The sequence below is a fragment of the Bufo gargarizans genome, chromosome 3, assembly GCF_014858855.1.
Source record: "Bufo gargarizans isolate SCDJY-AF-19 chromosome 3, ASM1485885v1, whole genome shotgun sequence".
NCBI lineage: Eukaryota > Metazoa > Chordata > Amphibia > Anura > Bufonidae > Bufo > Bufo gargarizans.
This window is the reverse complement of record NC_058082.1, coordinates 157,373,233-157,391,056: the sequence shown is the minus strand read 5'-3', so window position 1 is coordinate 157,391,056 and position 17,824 is coordinate 157,373,233. Positions and strand designations below refer to the sequence as shown.

General features: G+C 42.7%; 1 protein-coding gene across 13 annotated transcripts in view; it reads left to right on the top strand.

The window, feature by feature from the left end:
- The window catches only part of MYCBP2 (MYC binding protein 2), a 256,943-nt gene that overhangs the window by 57,807 nt on the left and 181,312 nt on the right, over positions 1–17,824 (top strand). For all 13 annotated transcript variants that reach the window (XM_044284706.1, XM_044284710.1, XM_044284705.1 and 10 more), the window contains exons 3-11: positions 2,442–2,657; positions 7,430–7,583; positions 7,961–8,157; positions 9,686–9,928; positions 11,635–11,706; positions 12,513–12,609; positions 14,919–14,992; positions 15,696–15,837; positions 17,196–17,272. In XM_044284706.1, coding sequence (XP_044140641.1) covers positions 2,442–2,657; positions 7,430–7,583; positions 7,961–8,157; positions 9,686–9,928; positions 11,635–11,706; positions 12,513–12,609; positions 14,919–14,992; positions 15,696–15,837; positions 17,196–17,272 — 1,272 coding nt within the window. The remainder of the gene's footprint in view (positions 1–2,441; positions 2,658–7,429; positions 7,584–7,960; positions 8,158–9,685; positions 9,929–11,634; positions 11,707–12,512; positions 12,610–14,918; positions 14,993–15,695; positions 15,838–17,195; positions 17,273–17,824) is intronic.

The following is a 17,824-nucleotide window of genomic DNA, read 5'->3' as shown; positions in this document are numbered from 1 at the left end:
TATGTATGTGTGAAGCCAATGAGCCAGAAATAATACTCCACTTGGGGTGAGGTGTGGTTTGGTGTGAAAGGAAGAGTTTTGTTGCAAACCAAGCCAACCACTAGGTGGTCCAAAGGTAGACAAAAGTATCTAACCATCCGCCCTCTTTATCATCTGGAATATCTTTTACTTTGCCTTGTCTGGTTTACACGGTCTACATATTAGACAGAATTGGTAAATCTTTCTCATTGACTTCCCAATTTGCATGGAATTAGACTTGGGCTTTGTGGACATGTGTATTTGGAAGCATGTCGCCTGATTGTGGGCACTACACTTAAGGGAATCTGTCACCAGTGACCTCCCTATCCAGCTGTTTGCACAGACGCATAGCTGTGGTTCACATGAGTAAAAACGCGGTTATTCTTTTGTAGCTCTGAAAAACTGTATTAAATTGGGTGAACCACAGCTATGTGTCTACACAGACGGGTGGACAGGGAGGTCGCTGGTGACATTATCTTTAATGTATATCAGTAGGACTTCTGTGGATGAAGCCTTACAGCGATTTTAAAGGAGCTGTCCCACCGTAAGAATTGGTTACCTATTTGACCAGTCGGGGTCTCACAAACTGATCACAAAAGTGGAGTTCCTAAGGATGAATGGAGTGACTGCAGAAGAAAAGCAGAATTCAGTCCCAGTGAGATGAGTGGAGTGGCGGTGTGCACATGGGACTGTTGCTCCATTCCCTCTGTGGACCCTGTTGGGCCCCTTTCACACGGGCAAGAAGGTCAACGCATTGCACCGGTACGGAATCCGGACCCATTCACTTCAATGGGGCTGTGCACCTGAGCGGTGGATTTTCACGCATCACTTGTGCATTTTGTGAAAATTGCAGCATGCTCCATATTGTGCGTTTTTCACGCAATGCAGGCCCTGTAGAAGTGCGTTTTTCACGCATGGTTGCTTGGAGACTATCTGGATGGGGACCCAATCATTATTATTTTCCCTTTATAACATGGGTATAAGGGAAAATAATAGCATTCTTAATACAGAATGCTAAGTAAAATTAGGGATGGAGGGTTAATAAATAAAAATAAACTCTCCTCATACACTTGTTCGCGCAGCCCTGCTCGCCTTCCTTCTTCTTTGATGACCTGGGAGGAAAAGGACCTTTTTGGTGATGTCACTTCTCTCATCACATGGTGCATCACCATGGTGATGGACCATGTGATGAGCGCAGTGATGTCACCAAAGGTCCTTTTCCTCCCAGGTCCTCGAAGACAGAAGAGAAGCCGGGCTGCGCGAACAAGTTGATAAGATGAGTTCAATTTTTATTATTTTTTTACCCCTCCATCCCTAATTTACTTAGCATTTTGTATTAAGAATTCTATTATTTTCCCTTTATAACCATGTTATAAGGGAAAATAATAAAATCTACACAACTCCGATCCCAAACCTGAACTTCTGTGAAGAAATTCGGGTCTGGGTACCAAACATGTTGATTTTTCTCACTCGTGTGCAAAACACATTAAAATGCTTTGCACTCTCATGCCAAAATCGCGCATTTTCCCGCAACGCCCGTGTGAAAGAGGCCTTACAACCAATGGATGTTCCAGGGGTTGGTCCCTGACCATTTAGAGATGTATCACCTACAGTATCTACTGGATGTGTAATATGTTCTTATAGTGGCACAACAATAGAAGTTACAGATTGAATTGAGTTCATGCTGGCAGCCATGTAGAGGGCTTCCCTATGGTGCTGGGTCAAGCCTGATGCCAGTGAGTGACTGGAAGACCTACGGGGGTGGTGGTAACACTGGCAGAAGCAGTGAAGATGGATGATATGGCTGCTCTTTCATTGCTTGGCACACATGCGGTCATGTCGTTTTCTCTCCCTTCTTAGTCCCCATCGAGAGTTTAGTCTCAGGCATACAAGCGTCAAGAGTGCCTGTGAGTTTACTTTCACACCGGCAGAGAATAGCCAGCTGGAATTCACCGGGTCTGGCACTGCTGGATGTGGAGGGAATGTATAATTAAGTATAATGGAGTCCGGTGGAGATCCGTACGCATTCCAGCAGACAAGCGGAGAACTGGCCGGACATAAACCGTTGAATGGTGGCTGCGGTTTGTGTCCGGCTGATTCTCTGCTTGTCTGCTGAAACGGCCATGCCGGAAGTTTCACGCTGAAGGTGTGAATCTAGCCTAAGTTCGATAATTCTACCTTTTTCCATGTGTACATTTTTGTGTCCCCCACTTTCAGGTTTGCTTATGTACTGTATACTCTGCCCAATTACTGAATATTTATTTTACTAATGCCTTGTTACTATACCGACTTATCCAGGGTTGAGTTGTGCGAAAAAACCAGCATTGGAAAGAAATACTGGTTTGTTTTATTTTTTTCAAGTTGTGTGTGTATGTATATATAATATATATCCCATTATTTTATTAACTTTTCTTTCTTTACAGGCTGACAACCTGGAAAATGCTCTTTTCATACCTGACCTCAAACTTCACAGCAACCCTTCAGCATTCAATGTATATTGCAATGTTCGTCACTGTGTCCTTGAGTGGCAGAGAAAGGAAACCTCCCTTATGTTGTCCTCTAAGAATTCAGTGCAGAGTGGCGAGTCTGACAGTGATGAAGAGGAGGAATCCAAAGATCCACTAGTTAAGCTTCCAAAGGCAAGTGCTTCGGGTTGGGTTAAGGAAGGTTTTGTCTGTTTACTGCTTTTTGAGTGTTTGCTCTTTCATCGGTTAATTGCCGCCAGTATTACACAGCCAGATCATCACTAACAATTGTTCATACAAACACTCGTTGGCAATGATCTGGCCAGCCATCGGCCACTGTAATACAGGCCTTACCCACAAAAGCATTGAAAATGCCACTTTAAGGCCTCATGCACACAACAGTATTTTTGGTCTGCATCCGATCCACGTTTTTTGCAGATCGTATATGGACCTATTCATTTCAGTGATGCTGCAAAACAGGAGTACGGCACACTGTGTGCTGTCCGCACCCGTATGTCTGTTCCGCAGTCCTGCAAAAAAAAAAAAAAAAAAAATGAGTATTGCAGACAAAAATAGGTATTTGTAACACAGTGACGGACATGTGGGATGCGAATCTGCTTGTGGACCTCCAAAAACCTGTGCATGAGGCCAAAAGGAAATCTGTTACCCTGCGGCACTTGAGGGCAGCATGAGGGGCTGATAGCATGCTGATTTCAGCATTGTCATTATGTTTGCATGTGGTGTCCTTTTTTTTAAATGTACAGTTTTTTAGTTGTATCGAATACCGGAGTCCTTCCGGTATTCATAAGCTGCAGGCTAAGCCTGTGCACCCCAGACTGCCTTCTCCTTCTAACTGTACATAGGGAGAAAGTCACCCAGTGGTGGTGGCTGGGGTTAACCTGCAGTTCATGAATATTGAGGACTCTTGACTCGCAGTACATTGTGAGTTCCTCAACTAATACATTTTCACAAAGGGTGCAGCACAGGAGGACATAAGACAGGACATAAATCAGCGTGTCTGGCTCTACCTCATGCTGTCCTCTAAGCACAGCATAAAAGTGGTTGAGATGGACTAATGTAATGTCCTATAATAATCCATATCTCTTGTCTGTGGCTGCCACTAATTTATACAGTTTGTGTTGAGTTCCGTGGTTGCTGCATAAATCTGGTAATAGTCTTGTGATTGTGTATTTAAGAGATTATATTTGTGTAAAAAAACACACCCAAGAACATTTTATTACATTCAGTGTAAATTATTTCTGTTGCAAATGGAAAGCCAGTGTTTTCAGACTGTAAACCTGCACGCACCTAAATCGCGGAGCACTTGCCACGATTGTGCTAACAGCCTTGACTTGAGGCGATGCCCTGATTCAGAGATCGGTTTATGTTCATTCTCTGCCGAGCTCATGGATGATTGGCTTCACTTTGCTGGAATGGTGGTATGCCCTGGATTTGCCGCTCAGAAATCTGAGACTTCAAATTGGCAGCGTTTCAGTCACTCGGCCGTACCCTTTGGGCACATGCATGGGAAAGTGTAGCGTATGCCGATTTTTGAGCAGATTTCGCTGTTTCTGCACCATTTCGTGTTTTGTGTTTCTGCACAAAAATCCTCCGGATCTAATCTTTTGCACCGCAGTAGGTAAAATCTGCACTGAAAATCCACACAAATAATTGATATGTTGCAGATTTCAAAATCTGCATCACAGGTCAATTTCCATGTGGAAATGGCATTTAGAAAATCTGTACTATGTAGATGGCATTTAGAAAATCTCCTCTATTTAGGTGGTACTGGTTCTGAGCTACTCTGCAGATTTTCTGCACGATAATAAGTGCGTAGTACACACAATGTGCATGTGGCCTACACTTCTGTAGAAACCAGGTATATGACACACTGATTGATTAGAAGCCCTGCGCAGGTGGGTGGGAGTAAATAAGTCTGGAACAGTCACCAAGCTCACCAGTGCGGGCCGGAACAATAGTCCATTTAGAAAATCAGTCGGGTGACTTGATCCATTGATTTTTCCGAGATTAATTTGTGATATTGATGACCTATCCCACTCCATTTGAATGGGACTAAATTGTGCCTAGTTCATGTTACCATTGAACTTGCGGTAACTGGCCTAAGAATAGGCTGCGGCATCTTCAAACTGCTGATTGGTGGGGCGCTGGGTGTCTGACCCCCACCGATCTGATATTGATGACCCTTCCCGAAGATAGGCCATCAATATCAAGAGCATGGAAAATTATTTTAATGCATCAGTGTTTAGTGTAAGAATGCTCCGTTTTAAACTCGCACATAAATGAATCATCGGTTGAGTGAGCTCTAAAGATTTTAGATGATTGGGAAAATAAAAAAACAAGGTGGACAATAACCTTTAAAGGGAACCTGTCACCTCAAAAATGCATCTACACCCGCCAGCAGTACCTCATAGTAGCCCGCAGCCTGTTATTAATCATATGTTTCATCCTGTTGTCCGAAGCTGCGCAAGTTAAAAAAACACAGTTTTATTTATCAGCGCTATAGTGCCGGCCAGCTTGAAGTCAATGTAACCACGCCCTAACCGTCCCCTCTTGCCTGAGGGTGACAGCATGCAGTGCGGCCGCGATTCCCCTAGTGGCACTATAGCGCTGATGGAGAATAAAACTGCGTTTTTTGAACTTGCGCAGCATTGGACAACAGGATGAAACATATGATTAATAACAGGCAGCGGGCTACTATGAGGTACTGTTGGCGGGGGTAGAGGCATTTTTGAGGTGACAGGTTCCCTTTAATTTTTTTTAACTGCTTCCTTAAAAGGATTGTCTAAACCTGTAAGGCCTCTTGCACACAAACATTTTACATTTTTTATATTTTTTTTGCGTTCCGTATACGGAACCATTTATTGTTTTTTGCGAACCGCTAAATACAGAAAAAAACCATACGGTTGTGTGCAATAGGCCTAAGATTGATGGCCTACCCCCAGGATAAGCCATCACTTTCATCAGTGGTTGTCCACATACCACACGCTCGCTTATCAGCTGTTCTGCAGTAGCTCTGGTGCTGTCACTGTTATCCAATACATTCCAGAACTGTAAGGGCTCTTGCATATGACCGTATGGCTTTTTCAGTATTTTGCAGTCCGCAAAAAATACGGATAATGTCCGTGTTCATTGCGAAACGAACAGCTGGCCCCTAATAGAACAGTACTATCCTTGTCCTATTATTGTCATAACGGACATGTTCTCTTTGAACGGAAATACCGAAACGGAAGGCATACGGGAGTACCTTCAGCTTTTTTTTGCGGATCCATTGAAATAAATGGTTCCGTATATGGTTCGTATACGGAACGTAAACGGGAAAGAGGCTTAAGGGTTAGGGTACTTTCACACTTGCGTTGTTTGATTCCGGCTGGCAGTTCCGTTGCCTGAACTGACTGCCTGATCAGGCAAACTGTATGCAAACGGATGTCATTTTTTCTGACTGATCAGGCATTTTTCAGACTGATCAGGATTCTGATCAGTAAAAAAAATGCCTGATCAGTCAGAAAAATGCATTGCAATACCGGATCCGTTTTTCCGGTGTCATCAGGCAAAAACGGATCAGTTTTTTTTTTTTTTTCTTTTCTTTTCTTTTCATTTTTTAAGGTCTGCGCATGCGCAGACCGGAAGGACTGATCCGGCATTCCGGCAAGTCTTCAGTTTTTTTCGCTGGAGATAAAACCGTAGCATGCTACGGTTTTCTCTTTTTGCCTGATCAGTCAAAACTACTGAACTGAAGACATCCTGATGCATCCTGAACGGATTACTCTCCATTCAGAATGCATGGGGATATACCTAATCAGTTCTTTTCCGGTATAGAGCCCCTGTGACGGAACTCTATGCCGGAAAAGAAAAACGCTAGTGTGAAAGTACCCTTACATAGCATTATATTGATTTATGATGCGATGCGACCCCGGCAGTGCTGGAAGTTCGGGATGGAAGTTGAACTGGCTTGGGCTACTTTCACACTCTCGTTTTGGTGCGGATCAGTCATTGATATGCAAAGACGGATCCGTTCAGATAATACAACAGTCTGCATCTGTTCAGAACGGATCCGTTTGTATTATCTTTAACATAATCAAGATGGATCCATTTACTATTGTGTCAGAGAAAACGGATCCGTCCCCGTTGACTTGCATTGTGTGTCAGGACGGATCAGTTTGGCTCAGTTTCGTCAAGTGGCAGCGTTTTGGTGTCCGCCTCCAGAGCGGAATGGAGACTGATAGGAGGCAAACTGATGCATTCTGAGCGGATCCTTTTCCATTCAGGATGCATTAGGGTAAAACTGATCAGTTTGGACCGCTTGTGAGAGCCCTGAACGGATATCCCAAATGGAAAGCCAAAACTCCAGTGTGAAAGTAGCCTTAGTTGCCCCAAAGCAACCGATCAGATTCCACCTTAGATTTTTGACAACTCCTTTGGAAAATAAATGGTGGAATCTGATTGGTTGCTATAGACAACTAAGCCAATTCTACTTTATACCAGTTTGAGGTCTCCCGTGGGCTTTAATCAGAGATTTGTTGTGTGAATGCTCTGTGCAGAGGTGACTGTGCAGGGAGGAGGAGGATTTAAGCTGTACCCATAGGCTATAGTGAATCCTGTGTTCCCTTTCATTGTAATCCTGCCTGTGGTTATAATGATGAGATGACTGCTGACAGGCGATCACAACAGAACATGAAGTGATGGCCTATTGTGAGGATTAGTGGCCAGTGAGAGATTTCAGAACCATTTTTTTAAATACAGATTGTAACTGGAAAATAAAAAGATACACTGAAACTCTTTAAAGTATGTTTTTAATATAAAACGTGATTTAAATATTTGTCCTGTAATGAAGTATATAATATAGTAGTAATTAACTGTGGCATACGATGTAATGGTCTGTGTTCTTTAGGTTTGGGTATTTAAGAATTCCTTCATTCCTTTTCCAGATTATTGAAATTGGCTTATGTGAAGTTTTCGAATTGATAAAAGAAACCCGATTTTCCCACCCGTCACTGTGTTTAAGAAGCTTGCAGGCACTACTCAATATCCTACAGGGTCAGCAACCAGAGGGGCTGCAGTCTGAACCCCCAGAAGTCTTAGGTAAGACATGTATGTGACTGCTCTCTGTGGTCGAACACCAACGTGACACATTCCCTTTTAAGAGACATTGATTTTTGATATACATTTTAGCAATTGTATTTCTGCAAAAAATAAAATTATATAGGTTAAAAGCTGTGACGTTACGTGCAATTATTGTAGTAATAGGTTTAAAAGTTATTTACAGTATATAAAGAAAATAGTTTGATTTGTCTTGGTATTTTTTATTTATTTTTTTGTTTTATGTTAGTTCGTTTTTTTACTATATTGTTGAGCCCTGCTTCCATTGTATTTCTCATTGTAATACTCCTGCACTCTTGTAATAAATGAATGTCCTGTGCTCCACTAGTAATCCATGCATTCATTAAATCTTTTACCAGAATCTCTTCTCCAGCTTCTCTTGGAGATCACAACTCGTAGTACAGGAACCAATGATGGCACTGGACAGTCGCTCACTGCACTTTCTTGTGCCTGCCTATTCAGTTTGGTGGTTGCATGGGGAGAAACGGGAAGGACCCTACAAGCCATCTCTGCTATTCTTACTAACAATGGCAGCCATGCTTGCCAAACCATTCAGGTACCTTCGTATTTCTGTGTTCAAATTAATGTAGAATGTTAAATTACTATTTCTGTAAAAAAAAGTGGTGTGTAAGAGAGGCAGCGTGTTTTTTATTTTATTTTTTTATACAAACCTTTTGTTAGGAAAAGCACATTGGGGGTCACTTACTATTGGATATACACCAGTTTTCTAGCTTATATCTAGCACCATCTGCGACATTTCCCCATTCATGCCAGGTCTAAAAGGTTGCGTGGAAGGTGAAGGGCCAGGATTTTCTACACCGGTTTTCAGCGTAGAAAATGGTCTAAATATGGGGATACCAGGCTTACATTTAGACCTGCAGTAAATGTGCCAAAGTTATGTAGAGGGCGCCGCCAGTGCAGGGCTTTATTAAGACTGTGTAAAACACAGGTCTTAATAAGTGAACCCTCCCCTTGTCAAGAAATTGTGTATTTCCATTTCACAACTGTCGGCCGCATTTTCGTGAATGAATGTTACTACAAACACTTGTTCCCAGTAATCTACCCGTGTAAATGTGCTGCCGAACACCTGATGAATGAGCAAGATGGTTCTTCACTGGGTGAAATGATCTTTCATGCAGCATATTAAGAATCCATTCACACGTCCGTAATTTAGGTCCGCATTCGTTCCGCAATTTGTGGACCCATTTACATTCAATGTAGCTGGAACGGATGCAAATCCGCATTTTCGGGTTCCGAATCCGTTTTTTCGAGATCCGCAATTTTGTTCCTGAAAAATAGAACATGTCCTATTCTTGTCCGCAATTGCAGACCAGAAAAGGCAATTTATATTATATTGTTTGTGATGTGCGGTCCGCAAACTGCGGATCACACATTGCAGGTGTCCGTGTTTTGCGGATCCGCAAAACACTTACGGACGTGTGAATGGACCCTAATTGTTTCTCGGCAGCAGATTGTGCTGTGTCAACAAAGATCTGCTGACCAGAAACAATCGATCCTTGTGAGGATGAACAATGGCAGTAGCCATAGCTTGTCCCTCTACAGTGGAGGAGATTGCTATGTGTAAACGCAGCTTTTTCCTCCACCAATGAGCAGGCAGTTATCAGGAAGGAATGGTCTCTTCACGATAATTGCCTGCTCAGTCGGCGTATTTTCTTTCTGTGTCTGTTCCGTTTTTTGTGGACTGTATACGGAACCATTCACTTCAATGGGTCCGCAAAAAAATGGAAATTGCTGTTTGTATTCTGTTTCCGTATGGCCATTCCGCTAAATTCCTTTTGACGTGCACATCTCCTGGTGTATACCTAACACAGTAGGGCTAATGCAGTGTGCACAGAGCCTTACCTTTCCCTTCTTTTTGGTCAGAGCATACTATGTTACTAGTGCTTTACTGGTGCGGAAAGGAAGGGCTGATTGGTATGAAAGCCGATGGGCACTCTACCAGTCAGTGGTTGGAGGTAGGCCTCTTGACACTGTAGATTCCAGGTATAGGATGTGTAAACTGTGATAAGTATGGTCATATATATTTACTGCCCAGCTCTTACACGTCTTATCTCTTATACCAGGTGCCAATTATTTTAAATTCTCTACAGCGGAGTGTTCAAGCTGTCCTAGTGGGTAAAATCCAGATACAGGACTGGTTCACAAATGGAATTAAAAAGGCTGCCTTGATGCAGAAATGGTCGTTGAAAGATGTTCCTGTGGATGAAGATGATCAGTGCCTCCTTCAAAGCGATGGCTTCTTCCTCTATCTTTTATGCAAAGATGGCCTGTATAAAATTGGTTCGGGGTACAGTGGGACAGTGAGGGTAAATTGAAAATATTTTATAAAATTACATTTAGAGCATCTTGCTAGGAACGCGTGTGCTCTTGCAGTGTGTGTTGTAGGCAATCTGCATAGATGACCTTTAGATATATGTGGAACTTGGATGCATTTCACCTATATATCTTTAGGACAGACAAATCAATGAGACCTTGCGGCCAAACCATATCCTTATTTTTATGTGCATTTATTGATCTCTTCAGGGTTAAATCTTTTTCAGACAGTGTTTGATTTATTTTCAACCTATGTTGAAGAGAGTAGTCTTATACATGTACAGTGATCAGCTATAACATTAAAGCCACCTGCCTAATATATTGTAGGCCACCCATCGAGGCAGGGACCTCACAACATCTTTGAAGGTCTCCATTGGTATATCACACCAACACTTTATCAGAAGTCCTGTAAGTTGTGAGGTGAGCCCTCCATGGATGGGATTTGTTTTTTAGGAACATCCCACAGATTCTTGATTGAATTTATCTGAGGGATTTAGACTAGTTTCGCATTTAGTGTTTCTCAGATCCGGTAGGCTGTTCAGGCAGGGAACAGCCTGCTGGATCTTTCTGTATCCAGTATTGTCCGGCTACAACCCAGCAAATATGCCAGAAATCGCCCGGACAAATACCGCTGTGCGTAGCGGTCAACACAGGTTTTTGTAGTGTGGAATTATCCTACTGAAAGACGCCACAGCCATACTGCAGCAAGAAAGGGTGTACTTACTCTGCAACGTTTAGGTAGGTTCTACATCCAGCAGAACATTACCATAGCATCACACACAGACCAACAACTTGATTCATAACATCAGGCCACCTTGCTTTACCCCATGGTCCAGTACTCTTGTTCACGTGGCCATTGTAATCAATTTTGGTGGCGAACACGGGCCAGCAGGGAACTCTGACAGCTATGCAGTCCCACACCCAGCAGGCTGAGATGTCTCGTGTGTTGGAACACTGTCATAGCATGCATTAAAGGGGTTGTCTTACTTCAACTAATGGCATTTATCATGTCGAGAAAGTTAATACAAGACACCTACTAATGTGATTGTCCACATTGCATCTTTTGCTGGCTGGATTCATTTTTTCCTCACTTTATACACTGCTCGTATGTGGGAGTGCGCATAGGCCTGCCTGCGCAGCAGCTCCCGGCCACCGCTGAATTGCATATACTCCCTGGTTATGAGCAGTGTATTATGTAATGGAAAAATGAATAAAGCCAGCAAAGGAGGCAATATGGACAATCACAATACATTAGTAAGTGCCTTGTACGAACTTCGTCTACATGATAGATGACATTGGCTGAAGTGAGACAAATCCTTTAATATTTGGGATTAAATCATTGAGCCTTGGATGCCCATAACCCTGTGTCCATATCAGATACTGCTTCCTTGGACTTTTTTTGTTGGCAATAACCGGTACATATTGGAACACCCCACAAGATTTGTCTAGCCATCGCCATTTGCTCAGGTCCTTATACTTGCCCATTTTTCCTTTTTCCAACACTTGCTGCCTAATATATTCTATTCCCTGATGAGAGCCATGGTCACGGGATGAGTTATTCACTTCACCTGTCCCTGGTTTTCGTGTTAAGGCTGATCGGTGTATTTGAGGTGGCTCACCACATGCTGGTCACTGAAGCTTCCATATTGTACTGGTCTAGACCTATTGCAATGTTTGTTTGTTTTTGTTTTTCCCACAGGGCCACATTTACAATTCCACTTTTCGTATCAAAAGCAGAAAAGAGAAGAAGTCTTGGTTGGGTTACGCTCAGGTACAGAATACAGATTTTTCTGTTTCTACATATGTACCTATATATATGGTGATTTATCTTGGCAAGCTGGAATGGGAAGTAAAATGCTTGAATTGTTCCCAGAAATATTTGGAATTATCACCTTGGCTGTTGCTGGATGAAAAATCTGGCACGCCTTTAAGTGTGTGTAGTCTACATTTATACAGTCTATTTAGTTAGATTACTTTATGCCATAATTTTGACAGGCATTGTTGTGCCTTAAGCCACACCCTTTTCTGATAGCCACACCCATTTCCCCACTAAACACCCCTGTCAGATAAGTTGCAAAAAGTGGCTAAAGCACTTAAAGGGGTTGTCAAAGCTGAATTAAATGTGATAAAATTGCAAATACTGTTATTCTCTCCAGCTTTCTTACCTTCTGCTCCCAGCCTTGAGCTCCATTCCTGCAGCGCTGATTTCTGGTACACGTGTCCCTGCTAAGACCGATAATTGGCTGTGCAGTGACTAGATGTGCATGGAAAGTCACTGCTGCAGCCAAGAAGATGACGTCAGCACTGCAGCACCGGAGTAGGATGCTGGAAACAGTGGCGAGTATAACTTTATCACATTTACTGCTCCTGACAAAGTAATTGTTCAGTTTGGACAACCTGTTCGATAAATGTGGAGCAAAGAATGTATACCAGGTATTTAACACGGAAGGTGTTATAATTTTAGCTCCTTTTGATAAGTGTGTTTTCCCCATTATGTTTTATACCTTTAATCATGCCATCAACAATGCTTGCATGTATACAGAATTTCACTAATATTTTCTCATTTCTTATTTATAGGGTTACTTGCTTTACAGAGATGTAAGCAATCACAGTATGACAGCCATTAGGATTAACCCTGAAACATTGGAACAGGATGGAACAGTGACTGTGCCAGGTAGACACTACAGCTTTTACATTTACCTCCTCCTACCTTAGTCCAATAATGGGTTTTTAAATTATTTGTGCAGAAAGTTTCCCTATTGATCCTAAACCGAGATGATTATTCACCTTTTTAAAGGGGCTGTCCGAATAATTAAACATTTCTGATGAACCCTACCATGTCTTAAAATAAATCATATACTCGCCTATCATCCCGCTGCTGATTGTTTTTGCACACCAGTGATGAAATGCATGAATCTGTCATCTGACCGCTGCAGCCAATTTCTGGCCTCAGTTGTGGACTGCTGAGGACAGTGATTGGCTGTAGCAGTCATCTGCAGTACCCATCAATTTCACTGCTGCTGTTTCAAAACATGTGTCGGCTGGAGTACCAGTACAGACCAACAGAGAAACGGGGGAGTATATAAACATAAAATATTATATTTAATGGTGTAGGACTTTTAACTCCTATGTAAACAGCAGCTTTGTAGTAATCCTATAGCCAGTCACCCGCCCCTGATTTTATTCAATCTCTCTCCTTCCCAAACATTACAAAAGTATTGCATGTCATAAAGGTAGATGCCAGATCCTAGTGGGTTAAAGGGCCTTTGATGTTCTGACCATGTGGCTGTGCGGCACTGAGGATATCCATGTTGTACTATCCTGGGTGTAGGTCAGTGTCTTCATGAGCAGGTTACAGAGATGTATGTGCTTTATGAGCCTGAGAAATGCAGATATGTGCTGCCGGCCCTACACAGCTCTGCACTATATGCTTTATGCAGTGCTATCCGTACAGTGCAGAGCGGTATGTTATCTCTACAGTGCAGACCTACATGTGTCCACCATTCAGTGTAGTGTGTTCTTGGTCTAATAGAAGGCTTGCACATGGAGCTACATTGCTCAATGAGCCCATCCATTTTAATATACGTTGTACAGGAAACTGCAGCTTTCTAGGGAGCCGCAGTGTGGCCCCATTAATAAATGGTGGCGTGCTGCAGTTCATTGCACAGCTAGGTGGCTAAGGGTGCTACGGAAAAACGGCGAAGAGAGTGCAGAGCCATAGCTCCTTCGCTTTCAGGCTCAAGGGGTTTAGTAAGTTGGATATGTCTTCAACTTCTGGTATTTAGTATTTCTTATTTACTGTAAAGAACTATTTTCTTAGTGACTAAATAAAAAAAAATCGTATAAAGCGTTACTGGGACTAGTACATTTGAGCATTGAGGTGTAAACTTCGATTTCCAGAAGTCAAACACCAAAAATACAAATATTAGATTTAGGAAATCGGAATTGCTACTTGTTTTCTATTAAAGTTCTTGTAACTTCAGGCCTGTATTACACTGGCTGGGGATCGACCAGATTATCGCTAACCGGGAACGCTGGTCATCTATGATCTGCCGGTGTAAAGGTGCTTGTTCATCTTAATGATTTTTTTTTATCGTTTGCCGGCAGCAGACTGTGCCGTCTAAGCTCCATTCACATGTCCGTATAATGGACCATCATCTGTTCCACAAACTGCAGAACGGGTGCGGACCCATTCATTCTCTATGGGCACAGAATGGATGCGGAGAACAAACTGTGTGTGATCTCGGCATCCGCATTTCTGGAGCGCACCCCCGAAATTCCTGTCTGCGGCTACGGAAAAAAATAGAACATGACCTATTCTTGTCTGCAATTGCAGACAAGAATAGGTATTTCTATGGGGGTGCCGGCTGCGTGTATTGTGGCTTTTGCAATGCACTACGGACGTCTCAATGGAGCCTAATCGCTCTCTACCAGCAAACAATGATTCTGTATGGGGATGAGCCATGTTATTGGCATTGGGAGATCGCTGCACGTAAATGCAGAGGTCTCTTTCACTGATGAGCAGAATACTGACTATACTGTGTATACATTATACTCTGTTTTATAATTCTGTGTGCACTAGAATCGCTTCTATGGGTCTGAACAGCGAGCTGGTCAGGTGCAGGGAGACAAATTCATTCTGGACCTGTGATGGCTAACCTCCGGTACGCCAGCTGTGGTAAAACTACAACTTCCAAGATGCACACTTGCTTGGCTGTTCTCAGAACTCCATAAAAATGAATGGAGCATACTGGGAGTTGTAGTTTCACCACAGCTGGAGTGCCAGAGGTTAGCCATCACTGCTATAGACTGTATAAAAGACTGGTCTATGGTTTGTCACTGGGCTCCAAGTACAACCGCTGAGAATTTTTCCCCCATTCTATGTGTTGAGATGTCATATCTGCTGCATTGTGTCCTTTAGGAAACTCTGTAAACCAGAAGTCCCCAGACAACAGCAATGACTTGTCCTTCATTTCTTTATAGATTGTAATGCTGATGGGCAGAACATCCTCTTTACTGATGGAGAATTTGTCAACCAGATTGCTGCTTCAAAAGATGTGAGGACATTTTAAAAACTTTTCTATATATAGAAAAAGTCAGTCCAAGTCCTTATCTCAACATTATGGACATTAAGAGAATTTGTATACTGGAGATCAGTGCCCTGCATAGTTATTGGGTGCGCGGTGCAGCGTCCACATTGTCAGAGTGCACCTCTCCCATGTAGCTCAATGAAACTTTAAAGGGAATGCAACGTTTTATGTTAAACATATTTTTAAATAATTTCTGATGGTGTTTTAATTTTCCATGTCACTTTTTATATTTAATCTAAAATCAAAAATCCTGCAGTTTTTGCACTGGCCTCTATATCCAATAATTGTCGCCACTTCTTGGTTTGTACAGATGACTTTACTGCAGTTATCTTATTCTAATCCTGCCTGTACTGATACCACCTCTGTGTATAGATAGGACAGGATCTGCCATTCACAGTAGGTGATTATCTAGTCTTTGCTTGTACAATGACCTCTGCACGGGTCACAGAGCATGCCTCTGCCATAGAGGTCAATGAGGTCCCCTCCTGACCATAATGTCTATGGACCATGGGGCTGTATTAAAGCAATTTTTTTTATCCTTTGTAAATGCTGTTAAGAATAGCTCAGGCAAGATGGCCGCCCCCATAATCATGTTTCATGCAGCGGGAAAAAAAGCATGTAATCTGCTTCGTGTGCAGGTAACTGTATCTTAACCTTTTTAATCTTCTAGGATGGGTTTGTAGTTCGAATATTTGCCACCAGTACGGAGCCTGTGTTACAGCAACAAGAACTACAACTTAAACTGGCTCGGAAGTGTTTACACGCTTGTGGCATATCGTTATTCGATTTGGAGAAAGATTTGCACATTATAAGTAAGACTCCTCTGAACTCTCTTTCATTTAAATCTTTGCACTGGCTGAATGTTGTTCATGATTGCAGGGAAATGTAGCCTTCAACAATGCCTTTTCATTAGACGGGTCCACCAATGACTAGGTTCTGTTATAGGGACAAAAGCAGCTGTTAGGGGCTGTTCACATCTCGTCTATCTCATATAAAAATTAATCACTGCTCTGTCTATGCACGGTGAAATGACTGGATCCATCTGCACCAAAGTTTGCAGATGGGTAAATTAGGTGCTTAGGTTTTAGACAGAGTGCAGCTCTGTAGGACATACCGTTTTTGACACAAAAAGCGATTATGGCACAATCGCATGAACCCATTGGCCAGTAGAAACTTGCAGGTCCTACAGTCTTCGTCTCGCTGACATACACACAGCTTTACACTAGGTTTCATAAGGGTGTTGTGGATGCCACTGTTATGGGGGACGCTGTGGATATCTTTTAAACACACACTTACACACTTAATAGACTAAATAGATCCATGTGAAGCCGGGTAATTGTGCTAGTGTTTTTGCATAATGGGGATCCGCAACTTTCGGCACTCCAGCTGCTTTGAACCTACAATTCCCAGCATGCACACTTAGCTATTCTTATAACTCCCCTAGAAGTGAAAGGAGGATTCTGGGAGTTGTAGTTTCAGAACAGCTGGCGTGCCGGACGTTGCTGATCCCTGGTGTATAATATATATACTGAAAAGGCTCCAAATGGTGTAATGAAGAACACCTCTTGAGAGAGAAATCACCTGAAATAACACATTAAATAGCCTCTTCACTGTATACCAGCCACAGTGCCATACATTGCGTAGCAGCCTTGCTTGGCATTGCAGCTCACTTAAATGGCACTAGACTCCAGAAAAGCCATGTGACTTAAAATGCCTAAAGAAGTTGCCATATCGCACCTCCAAGCTCCGCAGCCCCTCCAAACAGGTGATTGGTGGGGGAGCTATCGGATATTGTCAGCTTCATTTTCAAGTAATTAATCATAAGATGCAATGAAACATAATAAGCAGGGAGAATACATACAGATGAGGGGAGAGGAGTGCCGTATATTCAGCCTTAATCACTTACTGACTATACATTTTGCTGCAGCCTAACATTGTTCCTATAGCCATCTGTAATGCACAAAAATGAGTGGTGCTGCAAAGCTTGAGCTTTGTGGTTTCCAGAGACCCTCTTCTTTCTGTGTAGGGTACCCTAAGGGTTCATAGAAAGCCATAGTCCAAAGCTCTTTAGATGTGGTGCTTTTTCCCTGTGTAGTGCCTTCTGTGTATTTGCAATAAATAATTTATTATTCATCAATGTATTAAAATTATTTAATATTTATATTATAAGGTACCGGCTTTGATGAAGAGTTGGCTGTTCTTGGAGCAGGAAGAGAGTTTGCATTAATGAAAACTTCCAGTGGAAAGGTAGATCAGCATTGTGTCATTTTATTTTTTTTACACATTCGTTTTAGTTAGGGTCCATTCAGACGTCTGCAAATGGGTCCACATCCGTTCCGCAATATCTGGAACGGGTGCAGACCCATTCAATCAATGGGGCAGAATGGGATGCGGAGAGCACACTGTGCTCTCCGCATTTCCGGAGCGAGGCCCCGAACTTCCGGGACGCGTCAACTGCAATTGCAGACAAGAATAAGCAGTTCTATGGGAGGTGCCGGCCGGGTGAATGGACCCTAAAACTGTATGTAAAAGTAGAGTCCTGCCAATCTCAAAAACTTGTGTCCTGTGTTACCCATTTGAATGGGCCATTGGTCGTGCATGTCTGCTGCCGTTCTTTATGGGACTTCCGGAAATAGCAGAGTGCTGTACTCTGTAATCTGGCAATCCTATAATGTTGAATGGAGCAGCAGCAGACATGTGTGACTGCCATGCCATTCAAACAGTGGTAAACCGGGACTCCAAGTTCTCATGATTGGCAGGGGTGCGAGCAGTAGGACTCCAACAATCGCATCCTTCAGC